Source organism: Antedon bifida, chromosome 3, assembly GCF_963402885.1.
Source record: "Antedon bifida chromosome 3, ecAntBifi1.1, whole genome shotgun sequence".
Classification (NCBI taxonomy): domain Eukaryota; kingdom Metazoa; phylum Echinodermata; class Crinoidea; order Comatulida; family Antedonidae; genus Antedon; species Antedon bifida.
In genome coordinates this window covers 21,605,672-21,615,897 of record NC_136228.1, presented here as the reverse complement: position 1 = coordinate 21,615,897, position 10,226 = coordinate 21,605,672, and the positions used below count along the sequence as shown (strand labels likewise).

The 10,226-nt window shown below is 35.7% G+C and overlaps 2 protein-coding genes across 2 annotated transcripts; one reads left to right on the top strand and one right to left on the bottom strand.

The window, feature by feature from the left end:
• Positions 1–2,497: 2,497 nt before the first annotated feature.
• LOC144838217 (uncharacterized) lies at positions 2,498–3,421 on the top strand (the record flags this gene model as incomplete). Its single annotated transcript, XM_078693570.1, is given in 1 exon segment — positions 2,498–3,421. A coding segment is annotated over 1 exon segment (924 nt), but the record flags the coding sequence as incomplete, so codon positions are not given.
• Position 3,422: 1 nt separating this feature from the next.
• On the bottom strand, positions 3,423–3,786 carry LOC144838216 (uncharacterized; the record flags this gene model as incomplete). The annotated part of the gene is made up of 1 exon (XM_078693569.1): positions 3,423–3,786. A coding segment is annotated over exon 1 (357 nt), but the record flags the coding sequence as incomplete, so codon positions are not given.
• Between the last annotated feature and the right edge of the window lie 6,440 nt (positions 3,787–10,226).

Below are 10,226 nucleotides of genomic sequence, written 5' to 3'. Positions count from 1 at the left end.
ATCCTCGAGACACATTCAAGACAGAGAGAGTATTTGGATTACTGACCATTACATAAAGTGACCTTCGAATGCCAGTTTCAGTATGTGAAAAGTAACATAATGCATAAATGCAATAAGACGTCGGAATGGCTTTCAAAAAAATCAGATAAGGAAGAATTACTTTCAAAGGCCTGAATGCTTGGTTTGCGAAGCAAACAAATTGATGCAGAAAGACCACAAACCTTAGCAGAAGATAAGAAGCAGCACATAGATGACAATCGCAAAGGCATGGTGGAAAAAGCTGATAGAGCTAGGTTGTTAAATGAAAACACGCTAAACGACTTGATGCAGTATGGAGAGCTGCGGCAGGACAAGTATGAATTCGAATTTGGAGGTGCTAGCAACAAAGAAGAAAGAAACTAATGACGGCTATAAAAATACTAACAAATTAATGTTTCTTTTTCTTATTTTTAACACTTGCATACATACATATTAAAAAAAAAATCATGTGACACTGAAAAGGCGCGCAAAGTTACGTATGTTTACTTTGCGTATGCTCCTTCACAACCTTACTTTTCGCGTTTTGATGAACAAGTTTTATTATATCACTGCTAAATATGCTCTGCTGTAAGAAGGACTCGACCAACATCGTCCATGTGGTAAGTTAAGTCAAATTATTTAGTTCCACATCATATACTACTATTTAAGATAGATAATTAACTGTAATTTGTCGTTAAAAGAAATGTTTGATTCTTAGCCTCGATCCATCCCCCGGCGCACCCACACATATCGTGTGACGTCGCAATAAAAACAAAAAAGATCGAGAAATTTCTAAAACATCTGTATCCTCGAGACACATTCATTCAAGACAGTAGTCTTAATTAGGAAATACATGTTGACACAATCTCAATCCCTCCTGATAGTGGTTCAGCTTACCGTTATACCAGGTATATACTAGGTACACTGTAGATATCTGCCATACATGTTCCACAACGAACCGGACAGTGAGACGCATCCTACCAGGTTGAACAGATCCCTTCGCTCCCCTGTGTTTTTTATGGAAAAGATTAACAAAATTAGTGCAAAGAGCCACTGGGAGAGATAAGCCCCTCTAGAAAGGTAAACAACACCACCAGCTATGAGTTAAAAGAACATGTACAAGTAATAATATTAGTGGTGAGAGAGTATTTGGATTACTGACCATTACAGCTCCGAACTCCGAAACAGTTTGAGTTGTGTGGAAAGTAAGATAGTGATGCAATAAGACGTTGGAATGGCTTTCAAAAAAATCAGATTTAAGGAAGATTACTTTCAAAGGCCAGAATGCTTGTTTGCGAAACAAACAAATTGATGCAGAAAGAACACAAACCTTAGCAGAAGATAAGAAGCAGCACATAGATGACAATCACAAAGGCATGGTGGAAAAAGCTGATAGAGCTAGGCTGTTAAATGAAAACATACTAAACGACTTGATGCAGTATGGAGAGCTGCGGCAGGACAAGTATGAATTCCAATTTGGAGGTGCTAGGAACGAAGAAGAAACAAGAGTTGCTTTAGTGAGAACTATTCAAAGGTCACATGTATTATAGATTGCACAGAAATCTTTGTCCAGCGTACAAAGGACTTATGCAGCGTGCACAAACCTATTCCAATACAAAGCATACTTACATACTTATTTAAAAAAAATTGACATGACCTCACTTCATCTCAGTATACAGTATAATATTTTTTAAAAGTAATTGCTATTAATGATTTCATTTCAACCAGGAAAAATAAAGTTTCAGGCACTTGTCAAATCATGATAATAGTTGAAGTTGCGTAATCATGTGCCATTGAAAAGGCGCGCAAAGTTACTTGGTTACGTATGTTTACTTTGCGTATGCTGCTCCTTCACAACCTTACTTTTCGGGTTTTGATTAACACGGTTTATTGTATCTATAAGTATAAAATATGCTCTGTTGTAAGAAGGACTCGACCAGCGTTGTCTACGTGGTAAGTTAAATCAAATTATTTAGTTCCAGTTCATATACTACTATTTAAGTTTGATAATTAACTGTAATTTGTCGTTTGAAAAGTTTGATTCTTAGCCTCGATCCACACATGGGCCCGGCGCATATTGGAGAAATGGAGGGCGCTGTCACACTGATCGGACGTGCATGATAAATCGGTTAAACATGCCTTTTTAAATCGGCTTATGTTCACATTTAGTAACCATCCAAGAAATTCGACAGTATCGATCAATGTAGAGATGATATACAGAGATGAATTGAGAAGAACACGAACAGGCAGCAAGGTGGCAAACGAGAGACTTACAACATTGTGGAACGAGTACCGCGAGGGGCAACGTAGTGTACATACGTTCGCTAATGTTGGGCTCCAACTCAAGACATGGGCAGGCTGAACCTGGATGATCACACCGCAAAACGTGATAAGGAGCGATACGAAAGGTCACAAAAAAGAACTGAAAAAAAAAAAGAAATGTATTGCTGTGGAAGTTTTGTTAGATCTTAGATCTTAGATGTTTCTCCTGTCATGTGTCTGTGTTGACATATCAACACCAAACTCTACTATGTGTTGTGCTGACATAGATGTCTTACAGGCCCAGTCACAGGCCTTGTTACAGGAGTCGCCAATAACAGAGTTAACTTTTAAAAATGACAATGAGCGAACTCATTTCTACACAGGGTTGCCTTCATTTGCAGTATTGATGTTGGTTTTTGAACTAGTTAAAAAAAGATTCCCGAGTAGAACATCAGTAAGTCGATTCCAGCAGTTACTAATTGTACTGTTCAAACTTAGACTGAACCTTAGAAATCAGGACATTGCGTACCGATTTCATATAAGTGACTCAACAGTGTCGAGTTTTTAATACGGGACTGGATGCCATGTCTATGCGGAACAAGAGCTTATTGTATGGCCAGAAAGGGAGGTGTTGTGGAAAACCATGCCAATGCAATTTCGAATTGCATTGGAGTCGAAGGTAGCAGTAATAATTGACTGTTTTGAGGTTTTTTGCGAGCGGCCCTCAAGTCTTGAAGCGAGGGCACAACTGTTTTTCAGCTACAAGCACCACAATACAGTAAAGTTTTTAATTGGCTGCACTCCATGCAGGTAAATTTCATATTTGTCTGCAGCATGGGGAGGCAGAGGTACAGATAAGACCATAACATTGACGTCAGATTTTTTTGATTATCTGCTACCTGGGGATGTCATCCTTGCCGACCGAGGTTTTGACATAAAAGATGATGCTGGGTTTTATGGTTGCGAAGCAAAGATTCCTGCTTTTAAGAAGGGAAAACAACAGCTGTCTGCTCTTGAGGTGGAAACCATAAGAAAAATTGCTCATTTACGAATTCATGTGGAGAGGGTCATCGGTGGTGTCCGTCAAAAGTACTCAATTTTAAGTTCAATATTACCAATTGAGTACATGACAACAGACAGTACAGCTCAGGATACGAAAGCATCAGCGCCTCTGCATCATACAGCTTGCTCATAACAGGTGGAAACTTTTCCTCAACCTCTACTGGAACAAATGCCTCACAGTATTTAGGCAAAGTACTCAGGACTACAGATTTTGGTGCAATCAGTGCCAGCTGCTCGACAAGGAATGCAAGCCCTGGGTCATTCATGACATGGAAAGCCGTTGTGCGTGTTTCCACTGATGTTGTAGTAGTTGAAACTGGTGGATCTGGGGTGCCCTCATCAATCGACTCATCTAGTTTTCTTTTTTTGGCCTTTGCTGATGAAACGTCAATTGAAGCCACTGGTTTTGCCACCACATACTTTCGGTTTGGTTCCATCCAATAAGCTTTACTCACTGCAGATAACCCAAGGTGATAACGGTTTCTTAGAAACCGACTGTGAGTGCAACACCTTGAAAAATGAAAAACAATAGTCAATAAAATAATATTAACAACAAATAATATTATTCCTTTACAGACATTATAAAAGATTGCATTGTGTTTATTAATTATACAGTACTATTAATAATTGTTTATTTAAATTAGTCGGTTTCCTGCTTATCAGTAATTAACCATGCTTATCCATCCATGGTCCGGATATAAATTAAAATAACTTCATGGTTGTACCATAAAATAATGGTTTTACATACATAAAAAAGGGCATAGGCTTTTCTCCAAAAAAGGTTATAACTTAATAAAATTATTAAATAAATAAGTAGTAGAATTGTATCCCTTCTATCTAGCTAGGCCCAGTCTTACACAAGGCATAGGCTGTAGGCTACTACTGCTAATAATTACTAGCCTCCTCCTAGTTACTAACTAGGAGGAGGCGAAAGACCTACTACAACAAAGTAAATTCAATATTACTTACATCTCCTCTAACAACTTTAAAATCTGGTGCTGAGCCCGCGTGTGTGTGTTGTTGTGTGGTGGTGGTGGTGCGGTACCCACGTATGTTCGCTCGCTATGCAAAAGCCTGAAATTCGATACTTCCTGGTTACGTCACTCATCAATAGAGGGCGTAAACATACCTTTGTAGTTTCGTTACTTGGCAACGATAAACAAACAATCGCGCCGACGAAAAAGACAATTAAAAGTCGTATAACTACGGTAAGAATTCATAATTTTATTTTTTTTAAATATATGTTTACTTTTAATATAATAATACATACTTAGTGAAATTTTCAAAATTTTTAGTGAGCAAAAACAATTATAAAAAACGATTTTAGTATAGGCATATCAAATTACCAAAAGTATCATTATAAAAACATTAATTAATATACAAGGCATATAATTTCTGTAATAATTAAATTTTCAGAGTTTTTTGTCATTATTCAATTCTAAGATACTATTTATTTATTATCAAATAAAACTTAAAATGCACTCTTGATGTTGAGCCTATTCTAATTTTTTTTTTATTTCAGGTCGATGTAGAAGACTATTTCCTGTACTTTAACAAAATAATACTAGTAATATATTAATATTAGTATAGGCCTCACTGTGTAAAACGTCATTCTTTTATTAAAATTGAATATGGAAAAGCATGTTATAAATCTAAATTACTTGTGTCGTATATGTGGGAACAGGCTAAAACCTTATGCCTCCAGACAAGGAGGCAAGGAAATCAGGCAGTTTGCTTGTTCCAACTTTCAACCACAATTTTCAACTGCTTTAAACATCAACATTTTGCAAGATATTGATGGTGTTCACCCCAAGTATTTCTGTCTGCTGTGCATGGGATATTTGCAAAAAAACAAAACATGCAATGTAACCCAGTGGCAACCCCATCATAGAACAGGCGACTGTATAGTACATGTGCCCAATTTGAGACACAGAAAAGTGGCGGTAGACCGAAGAAGAAGAAAAGAGGTTTAGCAACTGAAAGCTATAAAATAATACATGCAACTACCGTTGCAGTGGAAACACATTTTAAAAAATTAAAGCCTCCGTTTCTTCAGCCAATTTCTGGCTCCTTTCATGTTTCAAGTTCACTTGATAATTTTAAATGTGGTATTTGTAAACTTGTTTCGTCTTTTCCTGTGGTTACATCTTGCCATCACGTTATGTGCAAGTCCTGCATTCAACCGTTGTATATGGATTGTGATACTGTCCAATGTTCTGTATGTAATGTACCTGTGCATTTTTCATGTATTAACGATGTTCAGTCAATCTTTGCTGAATGTTATCTGTCTGTTCCTGTTGTATGTAAAAGATGTCGTACTGTAGTGAAATGTAAATGTATCAGTGACCATGTATGCCTGCCAGACCACTGTTATCTATCATCGCCAACTAACTTAACATCAACGCCAGTCACTCCTCGTGATCAATTACAACAAACGAACCAAATAGATGACATATTAAACCATCCACTTGGTACTCCAGTAACGCCACTGATGGAGGAAGTTGGTCTACACATCCTAAAAGCAAAATTGAAACAGTCGAACAACAACACAACTGAGTTTAGTGTTAAAGGAAAGGTACTTTTTTAATGGTTATTACTGTATAATCAAATTGTTAATTATTACAAAAAACTTAAAACTTAAATTCAATAAAAACTAACAAGTTTACTTAATTTTATTACTAAAAATAACACCAACTATAGAAATGTATTACCTTTTTTCAAAAACCAGAAACTAAAAACAATGGCGATGCCGATACCACGAAAAAGCTCATCTGATGCAGGCTGGAGAACTGTTCACAACAGAAGTAAATTCATCGATGATGTACGGTCGGCAGTAAGTGGAGGAGATTCAGAAGCTCAAAGAGATGATGAGTTTTCTCAATTTAAAAGTCCGATACGTCTTCCAACTGGTGATTTGCTATCTTTAAAAACAAATCTTGGCCTAACATGGAAAAAAAAACTGAAATGGTAAATAACAAATCAACATTCTGCAGTATCTGAATCGAACACCCTCAACATTATAGTTTTTAATATTTTATTTTTTTTTTAAAGCTGGCTAAAAAAATATGGTGTCAGCACAGAATGCGAGGCAAAAATGAGGCACCAAAAAAACATCATCATTAACGACAACATCATTTCTGAATACGTCCCTATGGCACATTCCTGCAATGACACAGGGGATACAATCATCCAAAAAACTGCATGTGTTTCTGTTGCAAGTCTCAACAAAAAAATCTGCCAGCAATATGATGAACTAGAAAAGTAGGTTTTTTATTTGCTTTCATTAACAGATTTAATTTAATTACTGAATTTTAAAAAATGAATCAAATAAATATCAATACCTTTTACAGATTAAATCTTCTAACATGGCACGATGGCCACATCCCATCAGATGAGATGTGGGTAAAGATCGGAGGGGACAAGGGTGGTGGAAATTTCAAGCAGATGCTTCAGCTTTGCCATGTACCACGCCCCAATGCCCAAAATAATACAATCATCATCAATTGCTTTGAGGCCACCGATTCCAGTTTTAATTTAAGAACTGGCCTCAAGGATATCTTGCCTCAACTCGAAGAGCTGCAAAATTCCACATTAAGGTAAATATACCATTTATCTGTAAAATTAAAATATTGCACAAAATTGTACAAATATATTTGTGTAAATTAAGACAAATTATTAACTGGCTTCATTTTCTTAATAGGGGAAAACAAGTCAAAGTGTTCGTATTCGGTGACTACGAGTATTTGGCTCGTATATATGGCCTAACGGGTGCAAACGGTAAACAAACAATATATGTATTACAGGTACAGTACTGCAATTATTAGCAATTAATAAATGATGGATATTTGAAAGCAAATGTGTATTAAATTTTGTTTTAAAGGACGACATTACTGCTTGTGGTGCCATGTAACCAAAAAACACAAATCCCAACTCCCAAGGACATTGGACACTCTGAAGAAAGACTTGGACAGGTTCAGAGAGGCTGGTGGTAATATTTCAAAAGCAAAGAACTACAATAATAGAGAGGTTTCGCAATCTTACGAATACGATAACGAAAACGGATACGTCACGCACACGTATTCGTTTTCGTAAGCCAGTAAAAATCTGTTTCGCATGGCAACGAAATATTGAGAGCGCCGTCCAAAATATGACTGCGGTAAATTTGAGCGAAGCGCGTGTACGTGTTGCTTGGTGCTTGGCTGCCTAAGGCCTAGCGTAACATCAAAGCGAGTGAGGACTTTAAAAACTGACTGACTCAAAATTTACTTTACTTTACTTTAGTAAATTACTTTCAATAAATCTATAATTATATTATAAGCATGAATCGTTCCTGATTCAAATTCAGAATGTGCAAAAATAGATCAAAAACTATACTCGTTTTGTAGTTACGAATATGACTGGTGAAGCCAACCTACGACGAAAGTTGTCCAGACCAAGGCATCCGTCCAACTTGCAATTCGAACTCCAAAACCAACATATAGCACCAGGCGATGAGATCCGAAGACAGTCACGACATGCCGTCATTGCAACACAACGATTGAACGGATACTGGGACGAGTACGTAAGAGGTGCACGAACTGCAAGATCGTTGCTGTTAGCATCAAGCCGTGTCATCAGCCGAAACGCACGTAATCCTTAGAATACAAATCAAGACTTCACTAATACAAATAGTGTAATATTTAATTAACTTTGCTAATGTACAAACATATTTGATTTAAGATATTTTGAAAAATAAAGTGTAAATCAATTCTCTATAATTACTATCTACTGTATGCAAACTAACTTATTTAAGCAATCTGATTATTTTATTATTATTATTAATGATTATTGAAATCTATTTTATTGTACATATATGAAATTAATTATAAAGTTCGTTTTGATTCATAATACATAAATAAATCAGGTTACTAATTGTAATATAATATTTAATGTAATGTGAAATAAAAATAATGATCTGTTTTTAATATTAAAGCCTTGACCACCATTAATTGTAAACAATTTAAAATAACAATAATCTGAATAAAATGTCCTCGTTTGTATTTTGAATAAAATCGTGTTGCGTATTGTTTAGCATTTGCTAGTGTCTGTGTGTGTATTGTTTGTAATTAAAGTCGCTATTGTTGCGTTGAATCGATTGTGTTGAGTTTGTGATGTCAACGCCCTAAGTTGTCTTTTTATCTAACGTAATTGTTATTAATTATATGTTATATGATCATGATATGATCATCTTCTTGCAACCACGCCGTAAAATCATTCTTTCAAAACTGGCGCGATTGCATGCTGACAGACACTGTAAAATGTTTTTCAGTCATAATTATTGTAAACCGTATTCATGTCAATAGATATAGATATCAACCATTAAAAAGCTTGAAGACATTCGGTGATTAGGCACAAAACTGCAAGTTACATATTCCTCCCTACTAGAGGTACCGCACCACCACCACCACACAACAACACACACACGCGGGCTCAGCTGCTGCATTTGACCACCACTCCACGGCGGGCGGCAATTGTGTTTGAGTCGTCCACAACAACACATCAAACAAGAAGTCTAGGCCTATTCCCAATCACGCACCGCGTACCCTGGAACATGACGAATTGAGGATCAACCTGAGTTTTCGGCATGTATTGAATATAGGACTATTCCATTATTATTTATAGGGGTGTTAGTCAATATGTTGGGTGTGCCAGGCTTGTTGAGGCTTCTATTGTTCGTGTCATTGTGCCAATTGTTTTGTATTTCACTGTGTTTGAGAAAAACAAACAAAAAACTGCTGCTGTAGTTAGCCTATAGCTTTTATTATGTGTCTGTAAATTATATCGTATTTTACACTATATAGGCCCTAACATGTTATGTTATAGGCCATCAACAGTTAAATCATATCATGTTTTATTTTACATTTCATGTAATACAGTATTGTTTTTTTTTCTCAACAGCCGAATCAAGTTATATAGCCTCTTACAAATAACAAGAAAAAATACATTCAAACGTTATTCACAATAAAGAGAAAACATACAAAGAACTTATTTAATTTATGTTTTAATTTATATAAATCCAAAGGCAAATTAATGAAACAATGACAATGATGTGGGTATCAGTGGCTGGATCTCAATAGAGATACAAAAAAAAACGAAAAGCTAAATCAAAACGATAAAGTAAAACAGCTAGAAAAACAATATATATAAATACATCCATGTTTGTTTTTTTCTCAACCGTTTATGACTTTAAAAAATTCAGTACACTAAAGGCATAAGATTAAGCAAAACATACATTGTGTAACATATTTAATTTAAGGTATACCTGTATATGTTTTATTTCATCGACCCAGTTTTAAGTGTTATTTAGTAGTGTCATGTTTGGTTCAACTCAATGAGTTAGCAATATGTTTGTGAGGTTCTCTCTCCAGCTGATCCTGACACAAAAACTAAAATAGTCAGAAATAAAATTGCAGAGCTTTCTCTCATGCAACACACACTAACCCTTCCCCAGTACAAGATATATAGGGCCTACACTGTTAAAAAAATTCTTATAAAAAAACGGTAAATTACTGGCAATCTGGACGCCAGTAATTTACCGTAATGTAGAATTACAGGTACTGTTGAAAATAAATTACTGTAAAACTACAGTAAATTGTTGGTCATAAAGTCGGTTGTCTACCGTAATGTAGAATCACAGGTACTGTTGAAAATAAATTACTCTAAAACTACAGTAAATTACTGTTAACTTGAAAGTCGGATGTCAACTATAACGTAAAATCACAGGTACTGTTTCTAATAAATTACTACAGTATATTACTGTTAATCTGAAAGTCTGTTTGTCATCAATAACGTAAAATCACGGGTACCGGCCATAAATAAATTACTGTAAAACTACAGTAAAATTA